Source organism: Nerophis lumbriciformis, linkage group LG21 (genome assembly GCF_033978685.3).
Source record: "Nerophis lumbriciformis linkage group LG21, RoL_Nlum_v2.1, whole genome shotgun sequence".
In the NCBI taxonomy this organism is placed as follows: domain Eukaryota; kingdom Metazoa; phylum Chordata; class Actinopteri; order Syngnathiformes; family Syngnathidae; genus Nerophis; species Nerophis lumbriciformis.
This window is the reverse complement of record NC_084568.2, coordinates 24,135,569-24,152,593: the sequence shown is the minus strand read 5'-3', so window position 1 is coordinate 24,152,593 and position 17,025 is coordinate 24,135,569. Positions and strand designations below refer to the sequence as shown.

The window sequence follows — 17,025 nt, the reverse complement described above, 5'->3', positions numbered from 1 at the left end:
TTTACCGCGTAGTTGTTATTGTGTATTTGCACTGTGTTAACCTTACTAGAGCTTTCCTACTATTTCCAAAACCAATTATTTGTTGTTTGCTCGTGAGCCAATGCCAAAAAAATTAACAACAGGTGATATTTAACATTCCAAAGAGCATTATTCATCAAAAAAATCATTTATTTCTTAGGAATGTAGAACTAGGAGGGATTTTTCTTTGTATTCATGGACTTGGACGCGACCGACCAACACTCGTTTTTCTAATTATTAGTACTCACGTAATAATTATTTTAATTGTTTTGATAATTATATATATATTATTATGTCATTTAACTTTAACTATCAGACTTCGATTATTGTCAATTGAGTTTAATTAAATTAAATTATTATTATTAGTATTATCAGTAGTAGTAGTTTTTGACAGATCTACACTATTTTCTTATTAGTGGTAAACGTGGTAATATATTTACAATTTTAATAGGATTTAATAATTTAATAATATTATAAGTAGTAATAGTATTAGCAATACTTGTATTAATTGAGAAAAATGTTTATAATTGTCATTATATTATTTGTATTCATTCTAATTCTTATTAGTGATAGAAGGTTATTACAGTGATTAATAGCACTACATTTATAATTGTTTTTAAAATTAGTGCTATTTATTAGAAATTGTTTTAAAAATATTGCGCAGATTATTTAGTCTTGCAGCTCACTGGGTATAATTGATATTGTAAACGGTCTGTTTTTGTTATTAATAGTAATAGTTCTATATATTGATAATTGTACACAATATAATCATACTATCATATTAATAGAAGTCGTATAATCCTAATAATATTTTTTTCCTGTCATAAAAATGCTTAATAAATTGTAAATAATTACAGAAATATTTTTAGAATATTTACATTCTATTTGCTTTTATTTGTTTATTTTATATAAGCGCAGCAAAGTCATCACCCAATTTAATGTCTATGAAGATTTTAGTGTATGTGGGAATAAAAGAGTGTTTCCTTGTAAACAAACCAATGTTAATAATAATAATAATAATAATAACTGAATTAACGAAATGTTATGACTTTTATGCATGTTGATGCAATGTGTGTGCTGTGACAAGCTAGTCAATGATTAATTGTCTTTGAGTTGCTCGGGAGAAATGGGAGGAAGAGCCAGGTGGTAAGGAGATGCTCCAGTGGACGTGGAGCCCGGCGACTTCCTCCCCGAATTGAAGAAACTTTCTCCAGCCATGTTGAAGTGGAAGCTATTTAGGGTGAGGAACGCTCTGGTGAGAGAATGCATGGCCGAATTCTTGGGGACTTTTGTCTTGCTGGTGAGTCACAAAATTTTTCTCATCTTCAGCATGATGACCCTCAAGGTTTTGGAGCTTTGACGTGTGCTCTTCATCGCAGCATATCATAACATGCCAATATGCCCCCAGTGGGTTTGTGCAGCATAGGAACAACACCATTGGGCAATTAATAAGTACTTTGAGGCAATTGCATAGCTCTAACCTTTGATCTTGTGCAAAAGCTTAATAGGATAGGATAGACATTATGTATCTCACAATGGGGAAATACAAAACATCCCCAAAAAATCAAAAGGAAAACAATAAAGAACATAAAATACATCAAGAGAACAGAGCTGATGCAACCAGCTGACACTTCAGCGGTGTCCTTTCTACATACAGCTACAAAAGTAAAACAACAAAAACCAAAAATATCACAGAATGATTGAGAATATATCATTCACATGATGATAATATTTTGTTTTTTCAAGTCCATAGACATGCACCTGGGGATAAGTTGATTGGCAACACTAAATTGGCCCAAGTGTGCGAATGTGAGTGTGAATGTTGTCTGTCTATCTGTGTTGGCCCTGTGATGATGTGGCGACTTGTCCAGGGTGTACCCCGCCTTCCGCCCGATTGTAGCTGAGATAGGCTCCAGCGCCACCCGCGCACCCAAAGGGAATAAGCGGTAGAAAATGGATGGATGGAAGCTGTTATTTTTTTCGTATATCTTTAAAAAGCCAAAACATTATTTTCACTATAAAAATATATCTAGCTAAACCAAATACATTTTAGGAGCAATTTTAAATTACAATGCATTTTTTATGTGTTTTTTAATCAATTAACCTATTTTAATTGATTTATTAGTAATTACTAACCTGCATGTTTTTGTAATCTAAATAGAATTTACATTGCATTTCCTTAAATGGTCAAAGTAAATTGGGGAGCTGTGAAATATTACATCTTACATACTGTATAAATATTTGCTATATAGTATATTACATTTGTATGAATAGCATATAAAAATGTTTTATGCATAATTTGTAGGGGTGTGAATCTTTGGGAACCTAACGATTCGATCCGATTCCGATTCCTGGGGCGACGATTGGATTCAAACAGATTCTCGCAGTGTATTATTTGGTATAATAATTATAATGAAACTTTTTCAAAACAGGTTACAAAAGCTCCTACTGGGTTCATGAAAATAGTCTTAAAATATTAAATTTTTTAAATTATAAAAAAAAGTGTGTGTGTATATATATATATATATATATATATATATATATATATATATATATATATTACGGATTTAAAAAAAATTATGATATAGAATTTGGATGAACAAAAAGCGTAAAATATAAATTTCTAGCGACCCCGAAGGGAATAAGCGGTAGACAATGGATGGATGGATACATCGGAATTTTTCAGTATGAACATTTTTGTACATCCCTCAGGCACCAGGGGGCATTCACGTTTATGCATGTTATTTGGGAATGTCTATGATATGCTGTGATTAGCCTTTTTTTCGAGCTTAATACCTTGATTATTCTTTCAGACTTATCAATAGCCCATTCTGCACTTTTACGCACAGTTTAAAGCTGTTTTTTTGGTCATTTGATTATTTTAAATGCCTTGAAGCTTTTTGGCTGCTCGGCTGCAGCGCAGGTGAAGACCAGCAGGGAGATGAAAGGACAGTTTTTGTCAATTAACATGTCCTTCTCTGTGGGTGTGATGTCAGCGATGTACCTCACAAAAGGCATCACAGGTACTAAACACTTCTACATACAACATATTAAAATAAAGCATGCCTATGATAGTGTAAGATCTGACAGCACAATTAAAAATGAATAACTCATATACATTATCCTTTGTATATTCAACGTGCTTCTGTATAGGTGCCCATCTGAACCCGGCCGTAACCCTCAGTTTCTGTCTGTTGGGCCAGGTGCCATGGAGGAGGCTGCTGCCATACTGGCTCTCACAGCTGCTGGGAGCTTATGTGGCTTCAGGACTGGTCTACCTGGTTTATTATGGTCAGTATTTTGCTTTTAGATGTGTCTATCTTAACTTAATGCCAACGTTTTCTATGCCACTAGACCACCTTTTTAATGTTAAGTAAAGTTGTTAGGTTTCGCAAGTACCTTCATCAGTTTAGGCTCAATGACACCATGTGCGAGACCTCCTTTCTGGACACTTTGGGTTTACTCACTTCATGTGCACAGTATTTGGATGCCAGTATCTAATATGAATCTGAAAGGAGTTATATAATGATTTTTAATCTACATTTAAAACCCTTCCTTGTGGTCCACATCAGTGTTTCTTAACCAGTGGAGGGACTCCAAAAAAATCTGTTTCTCAGCTGGGGCACAGCGGGATCCAGCTGTAATATAATTTTCCGCCACTTGCGGCAGTAATGATAATTTCAAACAAACAGAAGAAGTCTGGAGTTTAAGTCATAGAGAAGTTTTTTTTGCACAAAAATTATGACTAAAGTGGTGAAGGTGTGTATGTATGTCTTTATTGTCATTGCAAGTACAACAAACATTTGTTTTCAGCACAAACCCATTCAAGATTAGACAAACAAACAGTGTACAGCATGGGTGTCAAACTCTGGCCCGCGGGCCAATTTTGGCCCGCCGTGTAATTTCATTTGGCCCTTGAGGCAATATCAAATTAACATTAGAGCGGCGGTGTCGCTGTAACACCGCATTCACTGCTAATACTCATACTTGCCAACCCTCCCGATTTTCAGTGCCCCTCTCGAAAGTCTCCCGGGGCAACCATTTTCCCGAATTTCTCCCGATTTCCACCCGGACAACAATACCTACTCAGTGGCCTAGTGGTTAGAGTGTCCGTCCTGAGATCGGTAGGTTGGGAGTTCAAATCCCGGCCGAGTCATACCAAAGACTATAAAAATGGGACCCATTACCTCCCTGCTTGGCACTCAGCATCAAGGGTTGGAATTGGGGGTTAAATCACCAAAATGATTCCCGGGCGCAGCCACCGCTGCTGCCCACTGCTCCCCTCACCTCCCAGGGGGTGATCAAGGGTGATGGGTCAAATGCAGAGAATAATTTTGCCACACCTAGTGTGTGTGTGACAATCATTGGTACTTTAACTTTTAACTTTAAAAAGAGAACGCTTTATTTTTTAACCTGTATCTCACCTTTTTTGAAAGGGGTGCCGGAAGTTGGCAGACCGGTCAGCGATCCTCTTCTGTCTCCCTGTAATGTTTGATCCTGTTCTGTCTCCCTGTAATGTTTGTCTGATCTTGAATGAGATTGTGCTGAAAATTTGAATTTCCCCTCGGGGATTATTAAAGTATTTCTGATTCTGATTCTGATCTAACCTACTCTCAGTTTACAACCTTGTCAAATGATATGAAAGCATGTGTTAATCACAAATATTATTCATTTAACACATAAACCAGGCTGATTAGAAAAATACAGTGAATTCCGAACTATAAGCCGCTACTTTTTACCTACGTTTTGAACCCTGCAGCCTATAAAACAGTGCAGCGTATTTATGATTTTTTTTCTCTGCTGATGGCCATAGTGTGATCATTTAAAAATAATAACATGCAAACACACTGATAAGGTGAGTTATTGTCTTTGCTATGGCGCCATCTTTTAGACGAGTTCGCTCAATGCAGGTGCTGCAGTGTCTTTCCATTTAGTCCTTTGTTCAGTCTTCTAGATGTCCGTAACGTTTCTACTCATATGGATTCTCCATTCATCACTCCAAGCAACGTTTATACTTACTAAACCGTCCCATGTGTGATGCCTATAGGATTGTTCCCATGCATATTTGTACTAGGGCTGCAACAACTAATCGATTATCCATCCATCCATCTTCTTCCGCTTATCCGAGGTCGGGTCGCGGGGGCAGCAGCTTAAGCAGGGAAGCCCAGACTTCACTCTCCCCAGCCACTTCGTCCAGCTCCTCCCGGGGGATCCCGAGGCGTTCCCAGGCCAGCCGGGAGAGATAGTCTTCCCAGCGTGTCCTGGGTCTTCCCCGTGGCCTCCTACCGGTCGGACGTGCCCGAAACACCTTCCTAGGGAGGCGTTCGGGTGGCATCCTGACCAGATGCCCGAACCACCTCATCTGGCCCCTCTCGATGTGGAGGAGCAGCGGCTTTACTTTGAGCTCCCCCCGAATGACAGAGCTTCTCACCCTATCTCTAAGGGAGAGCCCCGCCACTCGGCGGAGGAAACTCATTTCGGCCGCTTGTACCCGTGATCTTGTCCTTTCGGTCATGACCCAAAGCTCATGACCATAGGTGAGGATGGGAACGTAGATCGACCGGTAAATCGAGAGCTTTGCCTTAAATCGATTAAAATCGATTATAAAAATAGTTGGCGATTAATGTAGTCATCGATTCCTTGGATCTATGCTATGCGCAGAGGCAATTTTTTTTATTTAAAAAAATATATATATATATATATTTTTTTTTTCCTAAACCTTTATTTATAAACTGCAACATGTACAAACAGCTGAGAAACAATAATCAAAACAAGTATGGTGCCAGTATGCTGTTTTTAAAAAATAAAATACTGGAAAGGATAGAAATGTAGTTTGTCTCTTTTATCCAATTATTAATCGACAGATTAATCGATTATCAAATGAATCGTTAGTTGCAGCCCTAATTTGTACATGCTTGTATAATGCAATGAAGCTTGGTTGTTAGCATTAGCTGATATGCTAACACGTTTACGAGTGTCTGTGCTAGTATTATTAACTTACAATGCCATTCTTTTGGTATTTCACAAATTCCTCAGTAAATTCACACAAAATGTCACTAGAGTTATTGACTTCTTTTGTTTGATCAGGCATTTAACTGGTATGTAAATAAACATGTAAATAAACATTTGCAAATCCTTTTGGTGTAAATAACTCATTTTGCAACGTATATATCTGCGGCTTATAGTCCGGTGCAGCTCATACATGGTCACACTTTTTCCCCCCCTAAAAGTTAGTGGGTGTGGCTTATATACCGGTGCGCTCTATAGTCCGGAAAATATGGTAAGTGCTAACCAGATGCACTGCATAAGGGACTCATAAATAATTGACATATAATGTGTTTATTAATAATAATGAACATGTTTCTTAACTAAACTTTCAATAAAATTAAAGTGCAAAAGGAAATACAGCTGGACGGCTGGGCAGCACCTGAATAGCTGCAGCCTTCCACCATAGCTCCCATTCCCTCCCCTCTGTTGCAAGTCTCGAGATGTATGTTGTAATATGTATATGTGCTTTGCTATGGCGGTATTTTTCTCACTCCAGACTGGGCCCCCTAATGAGTCCAGTCTAGATTGTATTTTTTTACACATCCTCCTCCAGAGTTTACCTTTTTCCCTGTCAGGCTTGTCCCTGACAGTTTGACTGTGTTTTAGTTTTTTCTCTGTGTTTGTCTTAGTTTCCTGTCAGCGCTTTTATTTTGTCTTCATTTCCTGAGTGTCTCCCTGAGTGCTGCTTCCCCTCAGCTGTGGCTGATTGGCACCTGGCCACACCTGGTGTCAATCAGCCAGCTACTATTTAAACCTGCCTTCTCCTCCAGTCATTGCTGGATTATTGATTGTCATTTCTACTTGTCGTTGTCAGTGTAGCTGGATGCGGTAGCGGTAAGCTATATTCTGTAGCTGTTTGTAGTCTGCTGTCTTTTTGTTCCTCGTCTTCCAGTTCTTGTTTCCCTGGCATCCTGTTTCCTGTTCCTAGTTCCTGGTTTGTGTTTTTTCCTTTATTTTATAGACATTAAATCTTGTTTTCCCGCACAATGCCTTCCGCCTTCTCTGCATCTTGGGGTTCGGCACCTACAAACTCTGACAGAATAATCCAGCATAGTACGAACCTCGTGGAGATTTCTTTGGCAGAGAGACTTAACAAAGCTTTATCGTTGATGGCCGAATCAAAAAAAAGCTTTGCCTCTTTTTGTGATCCCTCCCACCCATCCCTGTCCTGTGTTGGCTTCTCGTGGGACGTCTTGGATCCGTCCCTTGAGGGGGGGGCTATGAGTAGCTGTGCAGCTGGGGAGGCACAGCTACTCCTCACCCCAGTGGGTCTGCAACAGACCTCCGGTGGGCCGGCAGACGCCACCATGCACTCCGGTGGGCCGGCAGACGCCACCATGCACTCCGATGGGCCGGCAGACGCCACCATGCACTCCGGTGGGCCGGCAGACGCCACCATGCACTCCGGTGGGCCGGCAGACGCCACCATGCACTCCGGTGGGCCGGCAGACGCCACCATGCACTCCGGTGGGCCGGCAGACGCCACCATGCACTCCGGTGGGCCGGCAGACGCCACCATGCACGCCGGTGGGCCGGCAGACGCCACCATGCACGCCGGTGGGCCGGCAGACGCCACCATGCACGCCGGTGGGCCGGCAGACGCCACCATGCACGCCGGTGGGCCGGCAGACGCCACCATGCACTCCGGTGGGTCTACAACCTACGGCACCACCATCCTGTCCGGTGGGCCAGCAGCAGATGGCGCCACCATCCTCCTCTCCGGTGGGCCAGCAGCAGAGGGCGCCACCATCCTCCTCTCCGGTGGGCCAGCAGCAGAGGGCGCCACCATCCTCCTCTCCTGTGGGCCAGCAGCAGAGGGCGCCACCATCCTCTCCGGTGGGCCAGCAGCAGAGGGCGCCACCATGCACTCCGGTGGGTCTACAATCCACGGGGCCACCATCGTCTCCGGTGGGCCAGCAGAGGGCGCCACCACCATCGTCTCCGGTGGGCCAGCAGAGGGCGCCACCACCATCGTTTCCGGTGGGTCCTCCCATGCCGGCGGTCGAGCCGCCTCGCCAATTGCGGCGGCGTTCAACTCGCCGTCGCCACCTAACTCTTCCCCGCTGGTTGCGGGGACACTTGGCCTGGTGGCCCACCTCCTTGTCCTCCCTCCACCCTCCCGTGACTTTGGACTTTTTTGGGGGGGGGTTCTAGAACGTCTGGTATCCGTTATAGGAAGGGGGGCTACTGTCAGGCTTGTCCCTGACAGTTTGACTGTGTTTTAGTTTTTTCTCTGTGTTTGTCTTAGTTTCCTGTCAGCGCTTTTATTTTGTCTTCATTTCCTGAGTGTCTCCCTGAGTGCTGCTTCCCCTCAGCTGTGGCTGATTGGCACCTGGCCACACCTGGTGTCAATCAGCCAGCTACTATATAAACCTGCCTTCTCCTCCAGTCATTGCTGGATTATTGATTGTCATTTCTACTTGTCGTTGTCAGTGTAGCTGGATGCGGTAGCGGTAAGCTATATTCTGTAGCTGTTTGTAGTCTGCTGTCTTTTTGTTCCTCGTCTTCCAGTTCTTGTTTCCCTGGCATCCTGTTTCCTGTTCCTAGTTCCTGGTTTGTGTTTTTTCCTTTATTTTATAGACATTAAATCTTGTTTTCCCGCACAATGCCTTCCGCTCAATGCAGGTGCTGCAGTGTCTTTCCATTTAGTCCTTTGTTCAGTCTTCTAGATGTCCGTAACGTTTCTACTCATATGGATTCTCCATTCATCACTCCAAGCAACGTTTATACTTACTAAACCGTCCCATGTGTGATGCCTATAGGATTGTTCCCATGCATATTTGTACTAGGGCTGCAACAACTAATCGATTATCCATCCATCCATCTTCTTCCGCTTATCCGAGGTCGGGTCGCGGGGGCAGCAGCTTAAGCAGGGAAGCCCAGACTTCACTCTCCCCAGCCACTTCGTCCAGCTCCTCCCGGGGGATCCCGAGGCGTTCCCAGGCCAGCCGGGAGAGATAGTCTTCCCAGCGTGTCCTGGGTCTTCCCCGTGGCCTCCTACCGGTCGGACGTGCCCGAAACACCTTCCTAGGGAGGCGTTCGGGTGGCATCCTGACCAGATGCCCGAACCACCTCATCTGGCCCCTCTCGATGTGGAGGAGCAGCGGCTTTACTTTGAGCTCCCCCCGAATGACAGAGCTTCTCACCCTATCTCTAAGGGAGAGCCCCGCCACTCGGCGGAGGAAACTCATTTCGGCCGCTTGTACCCGTGATCTTGTCCTTTCGGTCATGACCCAAAGCTCATGACCATAGGTGAGGATGGGAACGTAGATCGACCGGTAAATCGAGAGCTTTGCCTTAAATCGATTAAAATCGATTATAAAAATAGTTGGCGATTAATGTAGTCATCGATTCCTTGGATCTATGCTATGCGCAGAGGCAATTTTTTTTATTTAAAAAAATATATATATATATATATATTTTTTTTCCTAAACCTTTATTTATAAACTGCAACATGTACAAACAGCTGAGAAACAATAATCAAAACAAGTATGGTGCCAGTATGCTGTTTTTAAAAAATAAAATACTGGAAAGGATAGAAATGTAGTTTGTCTCTTTTATCCAATTATTAATCGACAGATTAATCGATTATCAAATGAATCGTTAGTTGCAGCCCTAATTTGTACATGCTTGTATAATGCAATGAAGCTTGGTTGTTAGCATTAGCTGATATGCTAACACGTTTACGAGTGTCTGTGCTAGTATTATTAACTTACAATGCCATTCTTTTGGTATTTCACAAATTCCTCAGTAAATTCACACAAAATGTCACTAGAGTTATTGACTTCTTTTGTTTGATCAGGCATTTAACTGGTATGTAAATAAACATGTAAATAAACATTTGCAAATCCTTTTGGTGTAAATAACTCATTTTGCAACGTATATATCTGCGGCTTATAGTCCGGTGCAGCTCATACATGGTCACACTTTTTCCCCCCCTAAAAGTTAGTGGGTGTGGCTTATATACCGGTGCGCTCTATAGTCCGGAAAATATGGTAAGTGCTAACCAGATGCACTGCATAAGGGACTCATAAATAATTGACATATAATGTGTTTATTAATAATAATGAACATGTTTCTTAACTAAACTTTCAATAAAATTAAAGTGCAAAAGGAAATACAGCTGGACGGCTGGGCAGCACCTGAATAGCTGCAGCCTTCCACCATAGCTCCCATTCCCTCCCCTCTGTTGCAAGTCTCGAGATGTATGTTGTAATATGTATATGTGCTTTGCTATGGCGGTATTTTTCTCACTCCAGACTGGGCCCCCTAATGAGTCCAGTCTAGATTGTATTTTTTTACACATCCTCCTCCAGAGTTTACCTTTTTCCCTGTCAGGCTTGTCCCTGACAGTTTGACTGTGTTTTAGTTTTTTCTCTGTGTTTGTCTTAGTTTCCTGTCAGCGCTTTTATTTTGTCTTCATTTCCTGAGTGTCTCCCTGAGTGCTGCTTCCCCTCAGCTGTGGCTGATTGGCACCTGGCCACACCTGGTGTCAATCAGCCAGCTACTATTTAAACCTGCCTTCTCCTCCAGTCATTGCTGGATTATTGATTGTCATTTCTACTTGTCGTTGTCAGTGTAGCTGGATGCGGTAGCGGTAAGCTATATTCTGTAGCTGTTTGTAGTCTGCTGTCTTTTTGTTCCTCGTCTTCCAGTTCTTGTTTCCCTGGCATCCTGTTTCCTGTTCCTAGTTCCTGGTTTGTGTTTTTTCCTTTATTTTATAGACATTAAATCTTGTTTTCCCGCACAATGCCTTCCGCCTTCTCTGCATCTTGGGGTTCGGCACCTACAAACTCTGACAGAATAATCCAGCATAGTACGAACCTCGTGGAGATTTCTTTGGCAGAGAGACTTAACAAAGCTTTATCGTTGATGGCCGAATCAAAAAAAAGCTTTGCCTCTTTTTGTGATCCCTCCCACCCATCCCTGTCCTGTGTTGGCTTCTCGTGGGACGTCTTGGATCCGTCCCTTGAGGGGGGGGCTATGAGTAGCTGTGCAGCTGGGGAGGCACAGCTACTCCTCACCCCAGTGGGTCTGCAACAGACCTCCGGTGGGCCGGCAGACGCCACCATGCACTCCGGTGGGCCGGCAGACGCCACCATGCACTACGATGGGCCGGCAGACGCCACCATGCACTCCGGTGGGCCGGCAGACGCCACCATGCACTCCGGTGGGCCGGCAGACGCCACCATGCACTCCGGTGGGCCGGCAGACGCCACCATGCACTCCGGTGGGCCGGCAGACGCCACCATGCACTCCGGTGGGCCGGCAGACGCCACCATGCACGCCGGTGGGCCGGCAGACGCCACCATGCACGCCGGTGGGCCGGCAGACGCCACCATGCACGCCGGTGGGCCGGCAGACGCCACCATGCACTCCGGTGGGCCGGCAGACGCCACCATGCACTCCGGTGGGTCTACAACCTACGGCACCACCATCCTGTCCGGTGGGCCAGCAGCAGATGGCGCCACCATCCTCCTCTCCGGTGGGCCAGCAGCAGAGGGCGCCACCATCCTCCTCTCCGGTGGGCCAGCAGCAGAGGGCGCCACCATCCTCCTCTCCTGTGGGCCAGCAGCAGAGGGCGCCACCATCCTCTCCGGTGGGCCAGCAGCAGAGGGCGCCACCATGCACTCCGGTGGGTCTACAATCCACGGGGCCACCATCGTCTCCGGTGGGCCAGCAGAGGGCGCCACCACCATCGTCTCCGGTGGGCCAGCAGAGGGCGCCACCACCATCGTTTCCGGTGGGTCCTCCCATGCCGGCGGTCGAGCCGCCTCGCCAATTGCGGCGGCGTTCAACTCGCCGTCGCCACCTAACTCTTCCCCGCTGGTTGCGGGGACACTTGGCCTGGTGGCCCACCTCCTTGTCCTCCCTCCACCCTCCCGTGACTTTGGACTTTTTTGGGGGGGGTTCTAGAACGTCTGGTATCCGTTATAGGAAGGGGGGCTACTGTCAGGCTTGTCCCTGACAGTTTGACTGTGTTTTAGTTTTTTCTCTGTGTTTGTCTTAGTTTCCTGTCAGCGCTTTTATTTTGTCTTCATTTCCTGAGTGTCTCCCTGAGTGCTGCTTCCCCTCAGCTGTGGCTGATTGGCACCTGGCCACACCTGGTGTCAATCAGCCAGCTACTATATAAACCTGCCTTCTCCTCCAGTCATTGCTGGATTATTGATTGTCATTTCTACTTGTCGTTGTCAGTGTAGCTGGATGCGGTAGCGGTAAGCTATATTCTGTAGCTGTTTGTAGTCTGCTGTCTTTTTGTTCCTCGTCTTCCAGTTCTTGTTTCCCTGGCATCCTGTTTCCTGTTCCTAGTTCCTGGTTTGTGTTTTTTCCTTTATTTTATAGACATTAAATCTTGTTTTCCCGCACAATGCCTTCCGCCTTCTCTGCATCTTGGGGTTCGGCACCTACAAACTCTGACATTCCCATCTTTTACGGGGCGCCTTGTGGCGACCCATCAGCGTTCCTGTTCTGTAACCCTGTACACCAGGGGTGTCTCACTCAAATACAGAGTGGGCCAAAATTTAAAACTGAACAAAGCCGTGGGCCAAGGTTGAACAAATTAAGCTTTTAATAGGGACCCAAACAAGTTTTGCATTGAATATTGAACAAGCAAGGCTTATATAACTTTATAGTGACATGCAAAATCGAGTTTCAAATAATAATAATAATAATTCAAAAATATAAATCAAATAAAATGTAAATAAACATTGAATGCCTCTTTTCTATTTGCAGCCTTCTGAGGTAAATATCAAAATAAACTTTTTCCACAGGCTATTAATAAATTTGAAAATAAAATAACAATAATGAATGAATCAAACATTCAAGCCTTGAAGTAGCAAGAGAAAGTGCATGAATAAAAGGTTAATTATTGCTCAGTTTGCTACACTGATTTGCTTTAACACTGAATATGGAACAAGCAACGCTTATATAACTTAATAGTGCAAAATCAACTTTCAAAAAACAAATGGTATATTAAATAAAATTTAAATAAAAAATTGAATGCCTCTTTTCTATTTGCAGCCTTCTGAGGTAAAAATCAACATTAACTTTTTCCACAGGCTAATAAATTTGAAAAAAAATAACATTGAATAAATCAACCATTCAGGCCTTTACTGGTTTGCAACACACTGATCTAATCTGATGTGCCCAAGCCAGATACCTGGCATCTTTTCTGGGATGCTAGTTCATTGGGCGGGGTTTGGTGGTAGCAGGGGGTGTATATTGTAGCATCCCGGAAGAGTTAGTGCGGCAAGGGGTTCTGGGTATTTGTTTTGTTGTGTTTATGTTGTCTTACGGCGCGGATGTTCTCCCGAAATGTGTTTGTCATTCTTGTTTGGTGTGGTTTCACAGTGTGGCCCATATTTGTAACAGTGTTAAAGTTGTTTATGCGGCAACTCTCAGTGTGACATGTATGGCTGTTGATCAAGTATGTCTTGCATTCACTTATGTGTGTAGAAACCGCAATGATATATGGGGCCGGCACGCTGTTTGTATGGAGGAAAAGCAGACGTGATGACAGGTTGTAGAGGACGCTAAAGGCAGTGCCTAAATGATATACAGCTAAAATTATACAGGTTTCGTGTCATTTTAAGGTCTTTCTCACGATTTTTAAAACGACAATGTACATCATCGATTCAAGAGTATATAACATTATAGGGGACCTCTTTATATCTCATCCACAAGTAGTCCGGTTAAACTAATGCTACATCGCTAACGTATCATCAAGTTTGTCAATCCAGTTATCTATTAATAGTTATATAGCGCGGTGCAGACAAAAAGACTGTTGAAATGTAAAGCAAAATGCTAACAAACAACATAGGCTAATCCCTAACATAACCACCTGTGCCAGTGTCCTGCCAATCTCAATGGTCAGGGGGATGCTGTATGCTAATGTGTCATTACAAATTGTCCTATACTCAATCTACAGCTATTGGACGTACCGCTTTACTGCACTGTATGTACTGTACCGTTCTTTGCCATGATTTTTATGGAACTATCTCCACGATTAAACCTAGTTTTGAGTAACCGTATATTTCCCATCGGACCTTAGCCATGCTCTCTCCATATCCGGCTGCGGTCTTGCTGCCCCACGCCCGAGTAATTATTTTGTCACAAAAACACAAACGTTCCATAAGTTCCAGTAGTTTTCCGAGTCCCTCGTCGGAATTTCAACTGGAATGTCCTTCAAAGTCGGATTTCTGACTAGGAAAATCGGCGCATTCTCACAACCCCCGAGTTCGTTTCAAAGATGGCTGCTCTGCAGTGCAAAAACTGAAGTCTAAGTAAGATGAAATATCTCAAATAAGGGTGATATTTGCTTATTTTCTGTCTGATAAGATAATTCTTCTCACCAAGCAGATTTTATGTTAGTCTTTTAATTGTTTTAAGTGTTTTGGTCCTAAATGATCTCAGTAAGATATTACAACTTGTTGCTGAGATTTTATGAGCTATATTACCGTATTTTCCGCACCATAAGGCGCCCTGGGTTAAAAGCCGCGCCTTCAATGAACGGCATATTTCAAAACTTTGTCCACCTATAAGCCGCCCGGTGTTGTAAGCCGCATCTAACTGCGCTAAAGGAATGTCAAAAAAACAGTCAGATAGGTCAGTCAAACTTTAATAATATATTAAAAACCAGCGTTCTAACAACTCTGTTCACTCCCAAAATGTACGCAAATGTGCAATCACAAACATACGTATATCAACATGGACAGAGCTGCGTGAAAAAAGCCACCCGGCCTCTTCGCGTAAACTTAAACTTACCTTAACCACTCGCTCATCTTTTCTTCATCCATCCCTTCGAGTTAGCTTTTATGATGACGCCGGCTGGAAAGGTCTCTTTTGGCAAGGTCTTCCTTTTGAATATCACCATGGGTGGAAGTTTCTGGCCATTAGCATGGCAAGCTAGAACCACAGTGAAGGATGACTTCTCATTCCCTGTGGTGCGAATATTCACCGTACGTGCTCCCGTTGTATCCACAGTGCGTTCACAGGAATATCAGTTGCTGTGAAATAGTAATCCGTGTGCGGATGGAGAGATTGCGTCTTTTCATGAACCGGATCCCTGACGCTTAGTAGGAGCCATTTTGTGGTCTTTACAGATGTAAACACACAAAGGAAATGAAACGTACGGTATATCCGCGCGCTTTTTCTTCTTCTACGCGGGCGGGTGGTTGCTTACAGTAGAAGAAGAAGCGCTTCCTGTTCTATGGGGGCGGGTGCTTACCTTGGCGGTTGCTTGCGTAGAAGAAGAAGCGCTTCCTGTTCTACCGGGAAAAAAGATGGCGGCTGTTTACCGAAGTTGCGAGATCGAAACTTTATGAAAATGAATCGTAATATTAATCCATATATAAAGCGCACCGGGTTAAAAGCCGCACTGTCAGCTTTTGAGTAAATTTGTGGTTTTTAGGTGCGGCTAATAGTGCGGAAAATACGGTAAGTAAAACATGCTTGAAACTAGAATATCAACTGTTGCAAAGCCGTGTCATCAACACAAGTATAAAACTACTTTTTTAAAGTAATTATTTGTTATTTCAAGCATGAAAAAAAAAATCACGACTTTGACACAATTGTGTCTCATGATTAAAACAGACGACAGCCAAATGGACTTTGCTGTTTTATTTTCAATGAAACAATAGAACATACGTACTCATATAGTAGTACAGTTGGCACAGTACAGTAAACTGACAGTTAATATTAAACATTTAACATGTGACATTTCTTACAATTTTGAACAGAAATAGTTCATGCACATTCAGATGAATTCTTCAAAATTACAATTAAACATGTTTTGGCCGGGCTGTATATATGCGCACTAATTGACTGAAAGAGCACGCACTTGGCGCGATGATGTCATGTTGTCGATGGAAAAATGCATTTTTAGACGGCTAAGAGACCCCGAGAGTAACAAGCGGTTGCCTTGTTGCCTTTCCATTAAGAACAATACATTTGTTTTTAGTATAAATTTGCTGGTTTCAAGAAATGTAATGCCGAGCGCATATCATTATGTCAAGATAATGGCACTAGCATTTACTTAATTTAAGAATATTTTTCAACATATTGAGCAAAAAGGTCTCTTTTTTTTTTCTACCAAGAAAAGTGCACTTATTAGTGAGAATATACTTATTTTAAGGTATTTTGGGGTTCATTGAGGTTAGCTAATTTGACTTGTTTTGGAAATTCTTGACAAGCCAAATTGTCTTGTTCTATTGGCAGATAATTTTGCTTAGTTCAAATAAAATACCCCTCATTTTTGTAATTGTTTTTCTTGTTTTTGAACACTGACTTTTTGCAGTGTGGATATGTAAACAATGATATCCGCTTCTATGATATCCGTTATTAGCACTTTTGATTAGTTTTTGTTGCAGCAAATTAGTCATATACAATGTATTGTTATACGTTTATATATGGTAACGTAACTATAGTGTAAACTACATTGTTTTTATGTGGTTAATACGCTGTATATGTGTTTCCTCTTCAACCACCGTGTTTGAAAGTTGCAGATGCAGTGCATATTTTCACATAAGTTGTTTGTATTCAGACAAGGGAAGCAGAAAATACATTTGTACTGGAACGCTCACAACTTGGCTGTGACGTCATTCCCAGCTCCGACTTCCAACCTCCGAGGTAAATGGAACGCAGTATAAGAAGCCATTGAGGTTGGTGTAGTGACCGGTAGGGGTGTGAATCTTTTGGCACCTATCGATTCAATTTGATTTTGATTTCTGGGGTGATTCTCAATTCAACACGATTTCCGATTCAAACTGGTTCTCGCAATGTATTATTCGGTATAATAGTTGTAATTAATCTTTTTCAAAACAGGTTGCAGGTTTGAAAATCTCATTTTGGTTCCATTGAGATGGCCTAAAAGCATCCTTTTAGACTTAGACTTAGACTTAAACTTCCTTTTATTGTCATTCAAATTTGAACTTTACAGTACAGATAAGAACGAAATTTTGT

At 42.9% G+C, this 17,025-nt stretch overlaps 1 protein-coding gene across 4 annotated transcripts in view; it reads left to right on the top strand.

The window, feature by feature from the left end:
* The first annotated feature begins 626 nt into the window (after nt 1–626).
* aqp10a (aquaporin 10a) overlaps nt 627–17,025 on the top strand; it is a 30,642-nt gene continuing 14,243 nt past the window's right edge. Inside the window, exons 1-3 of one of the 4 annotated variants that reach the window (XM_061982594.2) lie at nt 627–1,318; nt 3,015–3,041; nt 3,222–3,309. In XM_061982594.2, the coding sequence (XP_061838578.1) occupies nt 1,235–1,318; nt 3,015–3,041; nt 3,222–3,309 (199 nt within the window). In that variant the 5' untranslated portion in view covers nt 627–1,234. Of the gene's footprint in view, nt 1,319–2,914; nt 3,042–3,171; nt 3,310–17,025 lie in introns of all 4 variants that reach the window. The other 3 variants (XM_061982593.2, XM_061982592.2, XM_061982595.2) reach the window with 3 other exon arrangements.